The sequence below is a fragment of the Sinohyriopsis cumingii genome, chromosome 6, assembly GCF_028554795.1.
Source record: "Sinohyriopsis cumingii isolate HCF-2022 chromosome 6, ASM2855479v2, whole genome shotgun sequence".
Taxonomy (NCBI): Eukaryota; Metazoa; Mollusca; class Bivalvia; order Unionida; family Unionidae; genus Sinohyriopsis; species Sinohyriopsis cumingii.
In genome coordinates, this window is record NC_142966.1 from 89,820,816 (window position 1) to 89,844,104 (window position 23,289).

General features: G+C 36.1%; 1 protein-coding gene across 1 annotated transcript in view; it reads left to right on the plus strand.

Moving 5' to 3' along the window:
* The first annotated feature begins 271 nt into the window (after window positions 1–271).
* LOC149797413 (ATP-binding cassette sub-family C member 5-like) overlaps window positions 272–23,289 on the plus strand; it is a 111,747-nt gene continuing 88,729 nt past the window's right edge. The window contains exons 1-9 of the mRNA XM_089960757.1: window positions 272–299; window positions 1,007–1,194; window positions 2,413–2,526; window positions 3,868–4,032; window positions 4,833–4,980; window positions 5,685–5,832; window positions 13,240–13,325; window positions 19,234–19,407; window positions 19,814–19,876. Coding sequence (XP_089816883.1) covers window positions 1,034–1,194; window positions 2,413–2,526; window positions 3,868–4,032; window positions 4,833–4,980; window positions 5,685–5,832; window positions 13,240–13,325; window positions 19,234–19,407; window positions 19,814–19,876 — 1,059 coding nt within the window. The 5' untranslated portion in view covers window positions 272–299; window positions 1,007–1,033. The remainder of the gene's footprint in view (window positions 300–1,006; window positions 1,195–2,412; window positions 2,527–3,867; window positions 4,033–4,832; window positions 4,981–5,684; window positions 5,833–13,239; window positions 13,326–19,233; window positions 19,408–19,813; window positions 19,877–23,289) is intronic.

Sequence of the window (23,289 nt, forward strand, 5' to 3'; positions counted from 1 at the left end):
AAGAGAAAGTATGAACTGGAAATTTCAAAGGGATGCACACACTTTTCCGAACTTGCACAAGTAAGACAATTTTAACAAGTTGTGAAATAAGATAACACCTATGATACGATACACAGTTTATGAACCAGCACGTTCTATTGATATTTTAACATCACACATATGACCGTAACTGAGAATCCAATTAGTCGTAAGATATGCAAAGTCAGACAAAAAGATCATGAGTTACTAAGAATGATTCATCACACACTGCAAACCAGTGTCCAGCATTTCAGTTTACAAGTTGAATACAAAATTTAACGGTAAGTGCAGACACTTCACATTTCAGTACTTATACATACGTTTTTGATAGTAATTTCAAAAATCTAAGTCATGAACTAGGCTTTCACTTTATGGTTCTAAATACGTGAGCAAAGGCAAAGATTTGGCAAAGGTCAAAGTTTAAACCTATCCCCTGATTATGATGTAAAATGTTAGTTCAGCACAAAATGGTTTGATGCGTATACGCTGAAGACATACCTTTATATATTGGACTGTACATCTTCATTATTGTATGTTTTCTTTGATAAAATTATTTTGAAACTGTTATGTACCGATCTCTAATGAAATATAATTAGGTAATAATTTGGTTCATCATACAACTTTACTAATTATATTGAAACAAGAACCAAATTTATGAAAGTTCAAAAGGAATGTCGCGGGGATGAGTGGGATATCTCACGTGTCATCAGTTTTGCAAGAATACCTAGATAGAAATTTCATATGCTGACTAATCCCATTTATGAAGCACCTACCAACGTCTTCTTACAATTAACAATATCAATTTTTAGCTGACCGCAAAACAAAAATGTAGTACGTGGCATGAAACAGGTCAGGTAATCAACAAAGAAAAAACATAAAAACGGAATTAAAGAAGCAACAACAACAACAACAATATTAATAATACTATGTAAATTATTTCTTCTTCTTCTTCTTCTTCTTATTATTATTATTATTATTATTATTTCAGGTTTATCAGTGAGACAGAGCTGTCAACATGGCAAGCAGCAAACCCGCTCGACAGAGAAGGGAAGTCGCTACGTTGCAGATCCCCACTGAAAAGGAAACCAGACGTATCTCTCCAACGGGAATCAAGAATACTGTCATCGATGATTTCGATGATTCAAGAAGAAACGTCAAAGAACAATCGCACATCAAGTACAGTACCTGGTCATTTTTGAACACCTTTGGGCTTTTACAGATCCAAGTCATTCTATATAAGGATTCTACTTTAATCATTGATTGGTTTTGCTGCAGTAAATCTTAAGCATGGACCTATGCAATGTATGAGTCCACCTCCCTCCTTCCCCACCCCCACCTCCGTCTCAAGCACAGTACCTGGTCATTTTTGAACACCCTTGGGCTTTTACAGACTCCAAGTCTTTCTATATAGGGATGCTACTTTAATCATTGATTGGTTATGCTGCAGTAAATCTTAGGCATGGACCTATGCAATGTATGAATCCCCCTCCCTCCTTCCCCACCCCCACCTCCGTCTCAAGCACAGTACCTGGTCATTTTATAACACCCTTGGGCTTTTACAGAATCAAAGTCTTTCTATATAAAAATGCTACTTTAATCCTTGATTGGTTTTGCGGCAGTAAATCTTAGTCATGGAGGAGACCAACAGGTCCTATACAATAAAATATTTAGTCCACGTTCAGTGTGCAACACACAGACACACCATATATATGTATGTAATAATGCTAATGGAAGTAAAAATGTTTACTTATATTTGAATGTAGGATGCTAGCTTTTCAGTTGGAAATTCCTAATCTTATTAGTGTTCTTTACTGATTTTTAATTTGAGTGGATTTATAATTTTAAATTTTTCACTGGAATTACAAACTGCTCATGAACATTTCTTGGGCTAAATCATTAATTTTGAATTATAGTGAATTCAGACAAGCAAATTTGGATTATATTATTGTGATACATCAACAGACTGTTAATACATCGTCACGTTACAGACCATTGACACATTATCACATTCAAAACTACATGCATATCAACACATTCAGTATTGGAATTTATTTGGAATACCACTGTAATACAATTGGAACTTCATACAATTTTGGACTTGGATAAAATTATATCATTTTTAGAACTATTTGGAATTTAATTCACAATGCTCTAAGGTCTTTTTAAATTTTGACCTTGTAGTCTTGGGAAATATAAATTATTTGTTGAATTACACAATACTTGTACCTTTGCTCTGTTCTGTTACTTAACTTAGTGTGAGACTATATATATATATATATATATATATATATATATATATATATATATATATATGAGTGTGTGTGTGTCTGTGTGTCTGTGTCCTTGTCTGTGTGTGAGTGTGTGTATGTCACATTATCATTGGTCAAATTACAGGCTTCGTTTACCGAGCTCCACAGATATCTTCTCCGATCTCAACACGGCTGGATATAAGCATCGGAAATATTCAGTGGCACTACAGACGCTGAAGCCATTCCGTCCATCTAGGAAGTAGGTATTGCTACTACTAAGTCCGTTTTTGTACATAAGAGACCAAGCTAATGCACAGAAAAGAAAAGAATTCATGAAATATTAGGAATACTGGCTTGCAAAATGACTACTGTTGTGTTTTCTATTAGTTGTTTGTGCCCTTTGAACTTTGCAAACGACACAAGCTTTTATGACGGCGGCACTGTCATCAGTAAGTCATCAGTAGGTCAAGTGACCAATATAAGACATAATATGTCATGAAATAGTCTGAATTTGTAAAATAGTTGATCCTGTTCAATATAAGAATGTCATGACGCTTTTTAAAATAGCTTAAATCAAATTTTAGTTCCCAATCTATTCCTATACATGTTGTATTTATTTCAAACATAGATGGAAATAAAATGAAAATCTGTTTGCACACACATGTATGTCAAAATATATAATACATCTATATGTGCATCAAAAAAAGCTATCGATTACATATGTCCAGATGGACTATTTTGCCTTATTTATCAACAGGCACCGTGCATAACCTTTGTATAGAATGGGTTTTCGCTGTATATCACCTTGGTACACATTGCATTTTGAATGTGCATCTGGGTTTACAGTTCGTTTTGGTCATCGTTTCATACAATGAAGTTTCACTGTGCCCCATCAGTGCATACAACGTGGTTATACTATACTGTGAAACATCAATGAATACTTTGCCTCATCTCTTACAATCTGAAATAATACTTGTTCCTGTAAAGATAAATATAGGAACCATTTGCATGGTTTGCTCAATTCCAGCGTTTTCCGAAAGATGATGAAAACTTTTGAACGGGAAGACGAAGCCTGAGTGTTCAAATTCTTTCCATATTTTCCCAGAAAACTGTTGAGCTTGACAACCCATATATAATGTTTTTCTAACGTAATTAATTAGCACAACAATTAATTATTCACGTATAATCTGAAAGAACGAATACTTGATTCAGGTATAAAATATGTTCATTAGGTTTGTTTAATCAGCTGACTTTAAATATTTTATCATAGACGTCATCCATGCATGAAATAAACCAATCAGAATGTGGTGTTTGTACATACGAGTAGGTGATTTACTATTATCTGAGTTCTGTATCCACAATAACTTAGAAAATGTTGGTTTTCTATTTTGGTAAAGTTCATTTCATGAAAAGCATTTCAATATTTGTTTGTCCGGTTGTATCAAATTTATTTCAGTAAACAAGAAACGAATAAATTTAGTAATTCAATAAAAAAAAAACTATTATTGGTGTCCGAGTAAATTGAAGGTTTCACCAACCTGAAACCTGTTTAAACCAGTTATAAGAATCTGATCACGTCAGAATCTCACGTTGATTTCAGGGACGGCAAGCTGCCCATCAACACAGTTGGTCTCTTCTCATATGTATTCCTCATGTGGCTCAACAAGCTGGTCTGGAAGTTCTTCAAGAAGAGAAAGGAAATGGTGTCAGAGGATGACATCTGGGAGTGTTCCGACCAAGATGGTTTACGTACAAATACTGATAGGTAATCTCCCATGGATGGTGTTAAAAACATAATCATGTTTGTTAAGACATAAGGTGTCAGCTTTGCTTTCTACCTTTTTGGTCCCGATTTGCTCCATGTTCTGAAACAAGGCCAAGTAGATAGTTTTCCTTCTAATTCTGTCTTCCAAATCAAAGACGAACTAAGGCCAACATATCAACCGTAAAGAGTACATAAAATCTGTTGAATCTTGATAACAACAAACGCAAAAGCTTGTCATGCAATGATAGTGATTTAAAGTTTCATTAACAACTGAATTGGAAAAAATATTTCTTAAATAAAAGTAAATTTAGTAAACGTTTATTCCTTCGTTACAATAGCCTAGAAGGTTAATCTGTATATGTCCGTCCGCGAGGATGCTGAAAACAATGGATCATACTGTTACGACAAAGACAATTTGGCATTCTTCAGCCTCATATAACAAAAATACAATTACTGCGGGTTAAAAAGAAAAAAAAAATTTCAATTACGAGCCCGATATGGGGAAAAATTGGGATTGAATACTCTCCTGCTTTAGTTAATGTGTCGTGGTTCCGAAACATGGAGTTTTTCATTTAAAAAAATGAATATATACCTTCGACGATACTGAATGTATATCATAGTACGTCCTTGAAGAACCTTTTCGACGTATCATTACAGTATTTTTTTTTCATTTCTATAATATGCGCTGCTAATTAACTTTCACCAGCATAATAGCCGCAATGAAGCCACCGCTAGGTGCTTCACATGGTATAATATTCAAAGAGCTTACTAACTATTTGTCAAACTTTTACCAATCCTAGGATGGTAAAATTATGGCTGCAGGAACTGAATGAAAGGTCACCGGAAAAGGCATCCTTCGTGAGAGTCTGGTACAAGTTTATACGGACCCGAGTTCTGGTAGCAATGATCATCATGATCATTAACGCCGTGTCCACATTTCTCGTCTCAGTAAGTAGCTAAATCCGTTAAGTGATTTTCTCAGCAAGAGAATACATGCCAAAGCAAATAGATTTCAATTTCTCTCTTGTCTTTTTTTTCCACGATAAACGTTGGAACACAATAGAAATTTAAGCAGTTTTCAAAATTATTGACTAAACAGAGTTGCGAAGTTTTATTTTACTCGTTTCCTGCGGACCGTTGAATATATGGTATATGATCTTGCTGGTAGACTCCACTGGCTATGAATGGAAATGGAATACTTCGCATATACAACAAATAATCGATGATGACTTCTAAACTTCTTGACTTTACTGGAGTTAATTTCTGTCATTCCATTTCTATGTTTTCCTTTCTTTTCTGTCATTCCATCCCTCTTTAAGATAAACATTTAGGTTCTAATTGTCGACGCAAGCTACCATCGGCGAAGGTGGGTGGGTTTTTGCTATAACTACGTAGATCAAAAAGAATTAATTTACATCAATGGATGCTGACATCGGAGAACACATACCTTAAAAACAATTAGTCGATATTTCTACCCCAAAGAATCATATAGGATTGTTTTCTTATTTTGTCCTAGATGACATTTTGGACAATTTATTGATTTATTGATATGGGGTAATTCTGAGGGCGCGATCTTCCATTATGTCTTTTCATTGCAACCACTCCGGCATGCTGAAAGATATACATTTATTTTGCACGGTTAAATGTTCCAGGGGTTCCTGTTGCAAGTGATTGTGTCCTACCTAGAAGCAAAGGAAGAATCCACCGGCTATGCACTGGGCCTCATAGCTGCTGTCTTAGTGTGCGAGGTGGTGCGAGCGTGCTCTTTCTCAAGCGTTATGACATTTGGTGCACATACAGGTAAGTAAAGATACAGCGCTATTTATGTACGGTCGGGAACTTGCAGTCGATCAATCCATTTTGAATCCAGGGTTAACGTCATATATTTCATACAGTTGTTATAATGTGTTTCCTTGGTGATATAATTATCATAGATACAATGATAAGGCAAGAAAATGGCTACCGTAGTAGTTTGATAAGAGGAGATTTGGAATTTCTTACTTATCTAATACACAGCTTTCTACCACTCTTGACTGTTTCGTCATATCAAGCGCACACACATACGCGTGAATGCGATCCACAGTTGCCCATGTAAGTGGAAAGGCATGTGCTGTAGATTAGTAATCAATAAAACCGCAATTATCATACTACTACGTACACGTCTGTCGATGTGACAAGGGGCCATCCATAAATGACGTCACGCGATTTTGGCCGATTTTTGACCCCTCCCCCCTCGTCACACTTTTTTTAAACAAATTCCTTTCCCTCGTCACGCATCGTCACAAATGTGTGACCCCCTCCCCCCCCCCCCCCAGGTGCGTGACGTTATTTATGGACGGTCCCCAAGTGTGAAAATGGGGTTTCTGGACCAGGTGGCTAAACGCAGACAAAATGGAGTTTCTGGACCATGTGACCCAACCCAATAAAAATGTGTGGTTTTCTGGACTCCAGAAATGAGGATATTTGGACCATGTGACCCTACGAAGAGAAAAGGAGAGTTTCGGCTTATGTGTGAATGATTGTTCTGTTAGATTCATCAGTATAAATGAGGGATGATAAAACATCTCTCGTAGAGATGTAATCTCTTTATCCACGATTATGGAGAGAATTGTGTTATTCAGAATATCTACTGTCACCGTCGGTGAAGAGTGACTATGAGGAAATATTGAAGCGTATTAAAGAGGCCGTAGCGTTGGTTAATAATGATTTGAGTTATATCCCATAGATGATATTTTCTGAGGTGGAGGTAGATGAGTATGAGGATGATCAGTGGAAGAGACGGTTTCACAGTCACCAGAGACCAGCTCAGAGATATAATCATTTCGGAGGCGTCAAATTTGTCTGAATGAACAAACCGTTTGACGAAAGAGCCTGAGTGCGTCCTGGTAGGTTTTCTGTAATTCTGTAGTTCGTAAAAAGAACATTCAATGAGTTCTCCTGGGGCATCTTTAAGTATGTTTGTGACTGTGATAGTTTTCTTTACTGTATCTACCACAAATACTTCCTCAGTCCAGTTGGGTGTATATCCTTTTTCGAAGGTGCTTTTTTGTCTGCTAATTCTCCCTCAGTCACATACTTTAAATTAATGGTCTAAAAGTAAGACGTCTGTGACCTCCTGTTTTTGGTCATAGTGACCTTGTGAGGTTACTAATGAGGCATCTGCTGTAGACATTTTAATGCTTCGATGCCATGATTGATTATACGAACTCTGGTAAAACAAATCTAAGTAGATGTTGGTGTTATCGCCGGTAAATCTTTTGAAAATGCGATTTCTTTTAGAGTCCTGTTAAATCGCTCCACGACAAAGCTTTGACCTGATTTTATGTGCTGTACATGTCTATGTTATGTTTTTGAAGCCAGTTGAAACTTTTTTTTTGTAAAATTCGCAACCCTGATCGACCCATAATTTATTGGGATTGCGTGTACACACAATGCTGTCCATCGTCTCAACGATATAATTTCATTTTTGTTTCTCAGAAGAACCATCCATGCGTATTTGCTAAAGGTATCGATACCCGTCAGTAGATAATTGAAATGTTTGTTGTATGTTCTGTAATTTCTCATGTCGACGAGATCATCAGACCATACGGCATTTACCCTCACAGCAATGACCCTGCGGCGTGGAAAATGCTTGCGATCAGGTGTGTGAAGTTCTTCAGCGAGCATCTCCGATTCTGACACCTTTGAAAGATCCGTCACACCCACACCGAGTGTATTAACACTTGTATCATGCAGGGTACACCGATATCCAGCTTATGCTTAGTTCCTATGATCCCACGTACCAAACCGCGGTCAATTCGATCTCTGATTTTTTGTTGTTGTTTTAATTCCCTTAAGTCTCTCGGCATGATTTTATCACATCCCGCTTTATCGTCTGGATGATATCTGTAAAATATTATGCTGCATGGTAATCGCATCCACGTCATTATAAGGTTCCTGACCAGGAAGAGGTTGGTCATTTTCATCAAGCTGCTTGTTTAGCGGATTCCATGTTACAGTGTATTCATGTCATGGTAATGTCCATCCTCCGCGTGATCTCGGAAACTTCCAGACACGTTTATGAATGGCAATACAACCTCCTATGATTTCACGCTCACCACATTATTCACAATATCCTAAACACAAATTTCGTTCTATTCGAAGGTTTTAACAGTTCATATCCTGATCAAATGATGAGGTCAAACTGTCTCATCTTTCTGTGGAACGCATGCGCGAGAAACTCAGAAATGCCATCGATACATATTTTGTCGTGTTTAAATTTTGCATTAATAGAGACTTAGCGCGGCTAGCTAAAGACAATGATGGGCTAATTCATGCTATTGTGTAAAATCTGCATCCTGATATCGATGACGCCATCGAAAAAGCGGGCTACATGAAACGTCGTAAAGTTGTACGTAAGGAAGAGGATGACGCGCACAAAACTGACCAAGACTGCATGGATAAAGTAGTAGCATGAAAACGATTTCGCTGAAAATGAAAACTACGCGATGCTATCCACGAAATAAAATTTGTTCATCATGCCGGGATGGACTACGAAGACGTGGATGCCATCGTAGATGTAATGGAGTTAGCAGATAATCCTGACAACACTCATACGATATTGCATTTTTTGACCTAGTCAAGGCCACGGAAGTACTGTTTTATGTGCTCATGTATAGCGTGCACAGAAAAGTCACAATCCAGACGTAGCTGCGACGTCGTAAACTTATCTGGAAAATTTTCACCTCGATAAAATTTAGAAGGAGCTGATGTATGTTTCTAAGAAAGAAAGCATCCTTCCTAAGGGATATTTTGAAAATCCTCCAAAGGTAGATCCGGATCTGTTGCATAAAATGAATGACCGAGACAAGTACAGACACAAATACTGGAACCGCTGGGCCACCACAGACAGAGAGTTTATATTTCCAGCAGTGAGGACCTTCGGAAAAGGAAACGTCAACGTTGAAACATCATTCTAGCTATTTATTATCTTAACAAATATCATCGAAAAATACCATATTCGGCTGACGATTTCCGGTTATTACACGTCGTTGAGTCACAGTGGCATTTGGACTATACTGACTTGAAAGCAACTCTTGATGCGCTAGCGGATATTGTCAAGCTCAATCAGATGACGAGAATCATAACAGGTTTTAAAAAGTACCTATTGTAGGTGGTGGATGAATCACTGCAGGATATAATGGTGAACGAAGAAAGCACCAGTAAACACAAGGCAGTCTTAAAAATACATCTACACCAGCTTCAGTTTCTCCTGCAATTCTCTATGGCGCTTTGAAACAACCAATGTCATCAATTTGTTCCAGTGGTGACATTTGACCTTATGCTATATTATTAATATACAATTTATATCTCTAATTTTAAAATAACAAGTAATTAAAGATATCGAAGAAAAAGAAAAAGCAATTAGAGATATATTGAAAATTGCATACAATATCTGGTACAAAAATATGAACCATGGAAAGTGTGAACCCTGAGCAAACTTTCGTTCTGCGGAATCTACTTATCAGTAAGTTAAACGCGATCTACTTGAGCATAACGCAGCGTCAAGCACGTCAACTAAGATCTACTGCCACGTTGGATGAGCTTGCTGAAGAAGTACTAGAACTACTGAGAGCTCTTCCAAGGAGTGATGGGCCACATCGTGGCTGTGGACGTAAACTCATCAGTAAGTTTCAAAGTTTTTCAAAGATATTATTACAATGCAGAGCTGTGCTAAATAACTAATCGATGAATACAAAACACACACTGGTAAAACCACGGAGTATCCAAAATCAAAAGCAGAAGTTCTGAAGCTTCAGGAACAGGTGATAAGCATTCGTCAGTGAGTTGAGATTAGGAAACTGCCCAAGATAAACCTGCATAGTAAAACACTTACACCGCAACAAAATGAAAAGGCGTTTAAATGTGCTGCCAAATGTTTTGCTTATGATAATCCGCACATAGTTGCTAAAGGAGCCAATAAACAACTAATGCAACAACTGCTTAAACCTAGTGTTCTTTAAGAGCTTCAGGCGCATACGGCTATCAAACTGTGTGTTGCTTGTAACATTCATTTTACACGGGAAGAAAGAAACATTGATAACTGGATCAGATCAAATTCGGTCATCGTTTCTCGTGGCAGTAATTTCAGAGATTCTTTACATCATCTGGTCTTTTATCCAACATAGTATAGACGATTATCACGAGAGGGGATCAGCCTCAACCAGATCGAACTTGGAGTCTCAAAACACACGCCGACACGTGTAGGTAAATATGTTCAACTCCATAAAACGATTTTAGCTACTAAAGTATCTGTGAATGTTACCAGCAAAGATTAATTATTCTTAGTTTGGGCTGTGCTTTCTTCGCCTCATCCTGCTAGAGATCACGTCGATCGCGAATCTCACTACAAAACCATATTTCAATATCATTAAGACAGAAAATATCCTGTTTCCGGGCAGAATTAAAGATGTACCAAATTAAGTAGCACAAAATAATCTATCGATGAATGTCTTTGGTCTTGAGGAAAACAAACACACGGCCCATCCCTTGTTGATCTCCAAAACAGCTTCACAAAGCAGTATCAACTTATTTTACTCTCAGTCGCGTTTCAGCGGAATCAAGGAATTTAGACGTCTGTGCCGATCACAGTACACTAAACACGATGATAAAGCCTATTATTGCTATAGATGTTTGCAATATTTTTCGAGGCGGCAAAACCTGGGTGAGCATGCAGCGCATTGTTATTGTCACGAAACACAAGCCACTCAGATGCCAGAGGTGAAGAAAATACTTTACAGTTCGAAAACGCCCAAAGAAAATTTTATCAGACATTTCATATTGTTTTTGACACGGTAGAGATACTGAAAAAAGTGGAGGGATCCCATCCTGATCTCGGCAAATCTATGTTTACGAAGGTGGAGTAAACACAAGTGCCATGCGCTATCGACTATAAAACATACTGTTCTGCAGACAAGCGCCTGTCATCACCCTATCGTCAGCATCGTGGTGCAGATTGCGTTGTCTGGTACATTGAGTAGCTCGTGTCAGAATACAAACGTATCGCAGCTATCCGGAACAAAATGCAGCACCACTGATTCATCTCACGCCAGAACAACATCGAAAAAACAAGTCATCTGATCGTTGTCATATCTGCGAAGATTATATCAAGCCGCAAGATTAAAAGGTAAAAGGTCACTGCCACATCACAGGACGTTATCGCGGTGCTGCTCACTTTCAATGCAGCCTCCATTTCAAAGATCAGAATTTCCTTCTGGCCATCGCTCAAAATTTACGAGGATATGACGTACACTTTATCGTCGCGCCGTTAAACCACCTGTGGGTCAAAGAAATCCTAAAATCGGTGGGAGACAAAATCACAGGCATCTCTAATATCTTTGAAAAGTACATGTCGTTCTCGATTTGACCCTTCAGATTCATAGACAGCTTGCAGTTTATCTCAGCGTCGCTAGACGAACTCACTGAAATCTGCCCGTCTTTGTTCGACTCGACTTAGCCGATCCAGAAAAATACAACTGCTCTAGCAAAAAGGAATATATCCTAATGAAGACATTAACAGCTGGTCACGGTTTGAGGAAACTTTTCTTCCTTCCAAAGCCGCCATTTATTCTCACTTAAATCTCTCCCACATCACCAACAACTAATACGACAGAGCACACTCGATGTCTGGAAAGCATTTGTCTGTCACACACTCGGCGATTGCCACGATGTGTATCTGAAAACGGAAGTGCTATTACTTGCAGACGTATTTGAAAATTTCAGAAATACATGCCAGCAACATTATCCAATTGCTCCAGTATGGCACTTTTCATCACCATGAATATCATGAGACGCTCTGCGTAAAACTAGTCAGGTGCAGCTCAAGCTTTTCACCGATCCAGATATATTATTGCTTTTAGAGCAGATGGTGAGAGGTGGAATCTCCGTCGTCACCAAAAATGCCAGTGCCAATAACAAATACTTGTCCAACTACGATACCAATAAACTTGCCACGTACATCCTTTATCTCTACGCAAACAATCTATGTGAATAGGGTATGTCATACCCTCTTCCCACAGGTGTATTTCACTGGATATCGGGTGAACAGTTTCTTCATGAATGGGAAATGGGTTTCACATACGACGTTGGCTATTTTCGCGAAGTCGACTTGATCTATCCACAACACTTGCATGACCTGCACAACGATTATCCAGTCTACATTGAACAACTACTGGTCTCCAATGAGATGCTCTCTCAGGAGCAGTAAGCACCAAAACAGTAACAATTGTGGTCATGGAGCTGCTGCGGTGGACAAACGTATACACAACCTCATGAACAAGACTAAGTACATAGTACGTCATCGTCTCCTCGATCAGGTGCTAAAACACGGATTGGTGCTTGATAAAGTTCGTCGTGCACTCAAGTTTGACCGGGCCCCGTGGATGAAATGTTACATTGACTTTAATACCACGCAGAGAGTTAAAACTACCACAGACCTAGACAAGGATTTCTTTAAACTCATGAACAACAATGGAAAGACCATTGAAAACACCAGAAAACTCAGCAGCATTGAAAGCGTTAACGACGTGAGTCGATGTGACTTTCCTCTTGCAGAAGCACCTGTGGGTAAAGTTCATGTGTGGGTATGTGCGCGTGATATGATGATAAAGTCACATGCGATGGAAGGCGGCTGTGACCTAGATCACAAATGCAAATCTAAAACTGATATTGTCGTATTACTGCATGTGACTGTGGCGATAAAGGGTATTCAACAAGTTTTCATTTACTTTGGTTTCAAACAGACCATATCCACAGTTTTGCTAACGTCGAGTTGTCGATGTTTGTATAAATGGACATAATTGATTGGGTCGGGTGTTTTACGGCACAGCAACACGTGAAGATTATATCGTGTCGCGAGAATATCAATAAAGTAGCTCAGGGACATATCACGGCAGTCGACCCAAGTTAATCAAATGGTAAGGTTCAAACCTACATGGTCACAAAGATTTCACTCAGGCTGTAGAACAGTTACATCATTAAGCTGTGTCACTAATAATAGTTGATTGGTGTGAATGAATGAGCGTTATTCGCCTTGCGTATGTATTGATATATATCTTGAACTGCATCATTGCAGGACGGTTTGACATTTTAGTGGAGCTCAGTGTCTGGACAGAACTTGATTTAATTGAACTGAATTTAAACTATGTTGCATATATAATGTCATTGCAGGAACGAGATTCAGGGCCGGGTTTATGGGGATCATGTATCGGAAAATGTTGAGGATGAAATCGATTCGAGGGAAAACATTATCTGAAGTAAGACACACACACACACACACACACACACACACACACACACACACTGAAGTATGTAATTAAATCAAAACCTACATTTTCAGATAAATACTAGTCGGGCCAGGCATAGGCCGAATGGACCGATTGGCCCACTCAAGCCCTGTGCTCACATAGACCCCGCGCTTTAGTAATTTTAAAAAAAATATATATATCCATAGAAAGAATATAATTTTCAAGCGACCGAAGAAAGTTACAAAGTCCGATATCATCTAAACTTGTTTAAACGTTTATTTCCAAATACAGTGCTCACATGGGTCCTGGCGCGTAAATCCAGGGGGCCCCGACAAAATGATCGAATCGAGCCACGCGTTTGTTAAGACCGTTACTGATATTAGTTATTACGTATCTAAGTTGATAATTTTATTAGTATGTATTTTGTGCACTATTATTTTTATTCTAGTCCACAACTGGAAACAGTTACTCATAAAAAACTGTATTCAATAACTTTTTTTTAAAAAGTTAACAAATACTGGTAATTAAAATTTATTTCTCTCAATTTTACAAATTGAATCCTTTAAATGGAGGATATGTTATTTTCCCAACTTAATACTACTACTACTGATTATAATAATGATGATAATAATAATAATAATGAGAACTTTGTATAGCGCCTAATATTTAGAAGCTCTAAGCGCTTGACAACATTAGACAACACGCTTAACATAAAAACATATAATGATATGATTACAAAAAAACAAACACCATGAAATTAAAAAACACAAAAAACATGCTGAAAATATTTAAGGTAAGAAACATTATTAGGTCTTTAAGTCTGAAATATTGGATATATTCATAATGTGGTGTGAAAAACATGATATTTTAACGAGCAGCGAAGCAATGAGTTAAAATAATAATAATAATAATAATAATAATGAGGACTTTGTATAGCGCCTAATCTTTAGAAGCTCTAAGCGCTTTACAACTTTAAAACAACACCTATAAGATAAGAAACAATAATATTATTACAAAAACAAACAACATGAAATTAGGAAAACATTAAAAAAAATAAAATAAAAAACATGCTGAGAATATTTAAAGGTAGGAAACATTATTAGGTCTTTAAGTTTGTTCTTGCTGTCGAAATAAGTGAGTTTTGAGAGCCCTCTTGAATGTGATCACTGTGTCTTTGTGTCTGAGTTCAGTGGGCAATTCATTCCACGTTGCTGGGCCCTGGTATGCAAAAGAACGCTGTTCATATGACTTTGTTTTCATAGTGGGAATAATGAGTATACGATTGTCAGAAGAGGAGCGGAAGTATCTTGCTGGTGTGTACACATGGGTGAGGTCAGATAGATATGTTGGACTAGAGTCCGACAGTGAAACGTAGCACAGAGAACAAATTTTGTGTTTTATTCTGGATCGAATGGATAGCCAGTGTAGGGTACAGAGCAGCGGGGAGGTGTGCTCTGATCGTGGTAATCTAAGTATGGTTCGAGCAGCTGTGTTTTGAACCTTTTGAAGTTTCTGGAGTAGATATTGAGATGAACCAGACACAATTGATTTACAATAGTCCAGTCTTGAAAGTACTAATGAACAAACAAGTGTTTTAGTGGCATCAACTGAAAGATATTTGCGAACTGAGCTGATGCGTCTCAGCTCAAGATATGCAGTCTTTCATATGTTCAAGACATATTGGTGCAATGTGAAAGTACTGTCCAGAGTAACACCTACGTTTCGTACTGATTGTGTGAATTTAATGTTGGCGTTGCTGATATTTATTGTTTTAGGTAAAGGATGTGAATGAGAAAATCTTTGTGTTGTGATCAGAATGGCCTCAGTTTTATAATCATTCATCTGCAGCTTGTTACATGTCATCCATGATTTCACATCAGAAATGCACCTCTCTACACCTTGGATGGTAGCATCAACTTCAGTTGGGTGGCTAGATTTGTAGATTTGGGTGTCATCAGCGCACAATTGATGAGACACTGGATGATGATCTACGATACTTGAGAGCGACTGAGTGTACAGAAGGAAGAGAACAGGTCCAAGAACAGACCCCTGTGGAACACCACAACATAGATCAACTGGATTGGAGTGTATTCCATTTGCAGATACAATTTGTGTCCTGTTGACCAAATAGGACTTGAACCACAGTAAGGCTGTTTCATGAATGCCAAAAAGACTGTTTGAATTTAGATGAGATACAAGCTGGGATAGAACAACCTTTTCTAAGATTTTTTATATGAATGGGAGATTAGAAACTGGGCGGTAGTTCTTTAAATCGTTATGGTCTAGTGTTGGTTTCTTCAGCAGAGGCTTTACAACGGCAGTTTTGAAAAATGATGGGAATTCCCCAGATGAGAGAGAGGTATTAATAACATCACTTAGTGAAGGCAATACTGGATCTAAGCACTCAAGCAGCAGTGATGTTGGAATTGGATCAAGTTCACATGACTTTGGTGCACTCTTCGTCAGGATTGTACGTACGAAATCCATAGAGACAGGTTCAAATGCTGCTAATGGTTGCCGCTCAAATTCTGTATCCCAACTGCATGGTGACGACGAGTCAATTGAAATTGTGGTGTCAAGCTTATCTCTAATGGTTTGTACTTTGTCACGAAAAAAATTTGCAAACACGTCCGGAAGGTCGACTGGAGAGAAGGTAGTTGGAAGTGGTGTTGATTTGTTCCTTGACATTAGCTTGTTAGTAATCTCGAAGAGCTCTTTGCACCTGGAACTTTCCATGATCTTAGTAGTGTAGTGGGCTGATTTCGCTGCATGGACTATATTTGTGACATTCATCTTAGCGACTTCATAGATTTGCTTATGAATAGTGAGTCTGGTGGAGCCTCTCAACTTTACGGCGGTCTCTTTTAGCAGTGCGAAGCTGGTCCCTAACACTGCTATACCATGGAAAACACTTTTTAATTGATACTCTGCACTTGGTAGCTGGGGCATGTTTGTCAAGTAATGAACGCAGACATTTATCGAGTTGTTCTGCGGTAGGAGGTAAGCAAGTTGTTAGGTTAGCTTGCATGTCGTGCATTAATTTAGTTCTATTTATCATACGGAGGTTTCTCATTAGTAGCAGATAAAGGTGGAGGGTTAGGGACTGATAAGTCAAGATGGCATATAATGCAGAGATGATCTGATGCAAGATCATGGGATACCAGGGAGGACCGTAGAATGTTATCATCAGTTCTATGAAGAATCCAGTCTAAAATGTGACCATGTTTATGGGTGGGTTTGTTAACTGACTGTTTGAGGTTGAAAACATTAATGGAATCTATGAGTTTTGATGTATTTGAGTTTCCGGGACAGTCAAAGTGAAAGTTGAAATCTCCAAGAATAATCAGGTTGCCACCCATCGAATTTCCATAGTCCAGGAGATTCGGAAACTGCTCCAAAAAGAGAGAGTCAGCCAGCTTGTTTTTTCTACTAGGAGGAGGGCGGTATACGCAGAAAAAATGGACTGACCATTGCTCCTGTGTGAGTGTGGTTTTTTGTTTTAGGTAAAGGATGTGAATGAGAAAGTCTTTGGTACCACAAGATGAAATATATCCGGGCATAACGTAGAAAAAGAAAATTTTCATTTTATTATACTCCAAACTTGCTCAAGAATAGATGTTCAGAAGATTAAACGCACTCTTCGGCGTAACACGCTCAATCCACCCCCTTTTATCAAATCACCTAAATTTTCATAGCCTGATCCTTAAAATAGACGTGACTTAAGAGAGCGGTTTCATCAAGTTGATATAATATGTCGAGTAAATTACATTTTTGTCACTTTGTAAACTATCTGACCCTATATGAAAACAATGCAAGTCTGATTCAGCAATGCATCACTGTGGGTTTTATCGTTGTTGTCAAGAAAGTAATGGGATATAACTTCCAAGAGACACGAACGGTTTCTGGTCACAAGTTTCTTTTAACAAATATCCGTGTCTTAAATATAAGGCATTTTCTGTGCATTTTTTATTGCTCACAAGGATCTCGTTTTTGTTGCTGCAGGTACAACTTTTGCTGGTACACACAACCAGGCGCTGCATGGCATGATGGGAATCTTATATTTTTACATGTAAAAATATATGGATATATTTTTCACATGTGAAAATATAGAAATGAAAAATTATGAAAATTGTTTAACACTTAAAATTAACTTTCTTGTAAGATTTACTATATATATTATAAAACATACAATTACAAAACCCTCGTGACAATGGTTTTCGTCATGTCTCAGTAGCTGGAACGGCACTCTCTCAGAAATTAAAGAAATTTCCATTAGAATACCACTGGAGTCAATTCGGGACTTTCTCTTTTCTATGTTATGTATAAATGATTTTCCAAAGTGTGTGAAACATTCCTTACTCTCCAGGAGTGTAGATAAGATAATACATCACAATATATTATTGATAAAGTGGTTATATCATTACTGAAAACAAACTAAATGAGATTTGCAATAAACTGTTAAATGGATACAATGCTTATTTGCTCAGCAAAACGATCAGCCAAATGTAGCGAACTGCACTTTCAAGTAATTGGTACAACATTGAAACTGTTGAATGTGCCAAACTTTGAGGTATCCTTATTGATAATACTTTTTCCTGGTCCAACCACTTCGAAACACATTTTATAAAAGTACCCATGAAAATGGGAATTATAAAAAGGGTTAGGGCTTTTACGTTGGAGAAATTGGTCCGAAAAGTGTACAATACAATTGTTTCTGCACATTTTATCTACTGCTGTACTGTGAGGAAAATTCCGAATTCTTTGACACGCAGAGACGATTATCAACGTTCAGAATGGCGCTGCCAGGATGACTTTAAGTTTCATAGATATTTTAACATCTACATCATCTCTTTTCAACACTCTTAGATCGATGCCAATTAATGGTTGCATTTTTTAAATATCAAAGCTGTTATTGTTTTCAAGGTCTTAACAAATTTATCGCCAAACTATCATTAGCGTCTTTAAATGTTTAAGGAATATTAGCACAGGGTTGAGTGGAAACATATGTTTATATACAAGCAATAGCTTCATAAATCTTTTACTTACACCCATACAATTCTATGGAAAGGTTTGAAGCATAATGTTCCAAATTCTGGATAGTATAAGTCCTCTACAAACTTTTTATGAGCACTCCTGATTTTATCACCGCATACTATTTGGTTGTGGTATATGTGATATGTCATAACAATATGTTAACCTCGTATAATTTGTATTAACTTCTCTTATATTTTATGTTGTATTCAGTAGATGTTAAGCTAGCAGATTCTTTGTTAATTGCATGCACATTTGTTTAAACTTCAGGGTCATAATGTAAACTAGCTGTTAGCTAATTTTGTCACCCTGAATAAAAAGGGGATATTGTTATTATTATTATTATTATTATTATCTGCAATGTGGAAAATGATATTTATAATTACAATGTACATATTATGTTATACTTTGATCTGGAGAATGTACGTTTTCTTCTAAAATTGTGAATGATTACTCAGAGAACCATATAGATTATTGTTGATAAATGCTCATAAGTGTATTCATATTGGTAAAATAACATTTTTGTGGCTATTTTAGATCATCAGTGTATTCATATTGGCAAAAAAACTTTTGTTTGCTATTTTAGATCATCAATACATTCATGTTGGCAAAATAACATTTGTTTGCTATTTTAGATCATCAATATATTCATATTGGCAAAATAACATTTGTTTGCTATTTTAGAACATCAGTATATTCATATTGGCAAAATAACATTTTTTGTAGCTATTTTAGATCATCAGTATATTCATATTGGCAAAATAACATTTGTTTGCTATTTTAGAACATCAATATATTCATATTGGCAAAATAAAAAAATTTGTAACTATTTTAGATCATCAATATATTCATATTGGCAAAATAACATTTTTTGGTGTTATTTTAGATCATCAATATATTCGGAGTCGACTCTTATCGAGCATTTTTGGCATCATTTACGGGAGTCTTTCTGCTGGCGTTACCAATATATCTTATCATTGGTGCTGTGTACACTTACACCCTTATAGGAATCTGGTTCATTCTTCCCATTGCAGTCTTCGTGATATGCTACTGTACACAGGTAAATTTATGTGACGTTGATAGTTTTGTTTTGGCATGATGATCATTTTATCGTGATTTGAAATGAATCTTTTTTTCCTTCGATCCAAAAGTAAAATGTAGTTAGACATAAATAGTTTTGATCATGCTTGATGCTTCTTACAATAAATCTTATTTTAATCTTTTTTCTTTCCTGTAATGATAAATATAGAGTCTCTTTGAACAATTTTGATATTTTGTGTATTTATTGTTACAGTGCTAATATTAGAACATTTTAAAACAGCTGCGTTGGTAGAGGACATCATATATAGTCCGAAATAAACAAGACCTTAACGCAACTCCAGAATGTTGAACTGCCAGAGACTAGAGTAACATGACAAAACATATCAATCAAGTAAGTACTTGATACGTTCACTTTATACTTCCAGACATCCTTAACAAGATGGCTGGCGACGCTTCGGAGAGCATGCTCGCAGCATACGGATAAAAGGGTAAGGAATTTAGGAGAGAGAGAGAGGCAGACAGACAGACAGAGAGAGGCACAAATTCAAAACAGCTTCCCAACGTTTCTGGCAAGCTTTTCGCCAGGGGAAAAATAAAACTTACATATACAAAATAAACACTTAACACGAAAAAAAAACGAAAAACTTTTGACCCCTTAAATATTTGAATCACTTGGGACATTTTACAACAAGAGACAAAACGGAACAAAATTGTGCAAAAAATAAGACGAGTGAGTTCTTGTGCCTATCACATAGTGAACCAGTATGTGTTGACCATATTCTAAAGTTATGAACAAAGGGTTAAGGACGAACAAACGGCGTGGCGAGAGATCAACGCCATCTACGGGATTTAAAAAAAAGAAGAAATTTTACCCCGTTAGAAACATGCAAAGAGGTTCTGAAGGAAAGATGTTAAGATAATTGTGCATCAGGATAATGGATAAGACCGATAATAATAATAATAATAATAATAATGATAATAATAATAATATAAAATCGTACCAAATATAAGTACTTGGGTAGATATTGGCGCAGAATTTACGTCAGATGCAAAACTGATGACTGGCTGTAATGTTTGTAAGACTGCAACGGTAAGGTTAAATATCTGTTTTCTTCTCATTTAGGCCAAACTCCATATGAGTTTTTAATTGTAGTATCCAGTATCGTTCCTTACGTGTGGGTTCTATGTCAGCCCACCCCAGCTTAGATTCAGCCGGTAAAAACTCGAGGGACTCGACTGAATGTCAATTCGAGTTATAGTGGTTGACAACTTTCGCGTTGATTTTGTTGCAAATGTGGCATTTGTAATTATGCATTCGTTTTCTGAAATCAATGGTTTCGTCAAAATATTGAAAGGCACCGATCTTGCATGTGAGTAGATAGATGACTCAACATCTTAACTGTTGACTGATCGTGTAGTTAATTCCTGTTATCATTATCGAGCTTCTGAAAGATATGGTCTCGGATATATATATATATATATATATATATATATATATATATATATATATATATATATATATATAACAGTTTATTTAATGATACAGCTATTCAATATTGTTTTCACAAAGACGTGTTGATACGCAAAAAGTGCAAGGCTTTGGGTAATAATATTTTGAAAAGTATAATCAAAAGGTGGAGTGAAGAAGTAGACGATAAATTACCAGCAATTAAACAGAGTTGTGATGAAATTGCAAACAAAATCTCAGAGCTAGTAAAAACAAGTTAATGAAGGTGGAAGCTTTTTTTTTGGGGGGGGGATGATCATTTTTTGTTAAATAAGAGATCTAAGGTGTAAGAATGGACACTGATCAAGCATGGGTGCCTCACGTTAGCAATATTTGCAAGCAACCAGTGATGTAGATGCTTGGAGTGTGTAATGGAGAAAAATATATTTCGCCCACCTAAACACTTAAAATTCAGATTTACATACAAAACTGTTAATAATAAAATCCGACGAAAGTCAAAAGAATAAAACTCGAATGAACAATCACTGAATGAAAATGAGATAACAGCTAACATTAACACTCTGGAGAGTTGCACAAGAAGAATAATGTGATACTTATAAAAGCTTTAAATTAACACTGGAGACTCTATCAAGAAGAATTATTTAATAGAGATAACATCTAACAATAACATTATAGAGTTGTACAAGAATAATAATTTAATAGAGATAACAGCTAACGATAACATTATAGAATTATACAGGAAAAATGATTTAATAGAGATAACAGCTAACAACATTATAGACTTGTACAAGAAGAATGATTTAACAGAGATAACAGTTAACAATAACATTATAGAGTTTTGCAAGAAGAATGATTTAATAGAGATAACAGCTAACAATAACATTATAGAGTTGTACAAGAAGAATGATTTAATAGTGATAACAGCTAACATTAACATTATAAAGTTGTACAAGAAGAATGATTTAATAGAGATAACAGTTAACAATAACATCATAGAGTTGTACAAGAAGAATGATTTAATAGAGATAAAAGCTAACAATAACATTATAAAGTTGTACAAGAAGAATGATTTAATAGAGATAGCAGCTAACAATAACACTATAGAGTGTACAAGAAGAACGATTTAATAGTGATTTAATATAGATAACAGCTAACAATAACATTATAGACTTGTACAAGAAGAATGGTTTAATAGAGATAACAGCTAACAATAACATTATAGAGTTGTACAAGAAGAATGATTTAATAGAGATAACAGCTAACATTTACATTGTAGAGTTGTACAAGAAGAATTCTTTAATAGAGATAACAGCTAACAATAACATTATAGAGTTGTACAAGAAGAATGATTTAATAGAGATAACAGCTAACATTTACATTTTAGAGTTGTACAAGAAGAATTCTTTAATAGAGATAACAGCTAACAATAACATTGTAGAGTTGTACAAGAAGAATGATTTAATAGAGATAACAGCTAACAATAGCATTATAGAGTTGTACAAGAAGAATGATTTAACAGAGATAACAGTTAACAATAACATTATAGAGTTTTGCAAGAAGAATAATTTAATAGAGATAACAGCTAACAATAGCATTATAGAGTTGTACAAGTAGAATGATTTAATAGAGATAACAGCTAACATTAACATTATAGAGTTGTACAAGAAGAATGATTTAATAGAGATAACAGATAACAATAACATTATAGAGTTGTACAAGAAGAATGATTTAATAGTGATTTAATATAGATAACAGCTAGCAATAACATTATAGAGTTGTACAAGAAGAATGATTTAATAGTGATAACAGCTAACATTAACATTATAGAGTTGTACAAGAAGAATGAGTTAACAGGGATAACAGCTAACATTAACATTATTGAGTTGTACGAGTAGAATGATTTAATAGAGATAACAGCTAACATTGACGTTATAGAATTGTACAAGAAGAATGATTTAACACAGATAACATCTAACAATAACATTATAGAGCTGTACAAGAAGAATGATTTAATAGAGATCACATCTAACATTAACATTATTGAGTTGTACAAGTAGAATGATTTAATAGAGATAACAGCTAACAATAACATCATAGAGTTGTACAAGAAGAATGATTTAATAGTGATTTAATAGAGATAACAGCTAACAATAACATTATAGAGTTGTACAAGAATAATGATTTAATAGAGATAACAGCTAACAGTAACATTATAGAGTTGTACAAGAAGAATGATTTAATAGAGATAACAGCTAACAATAACAGTATAGAGTTGTACAAGAAGAATGATTTAATAGTGATTTAATAGAGATAACAGCTGACAATAACATTATAGAGTTGTACAAGAAGAATGATTTAATAGAGATAACAGCTAACAATAACATTATAGAGTTGTACAAGAAGAATGATTTAATAGTGATTTAATAGAGATAA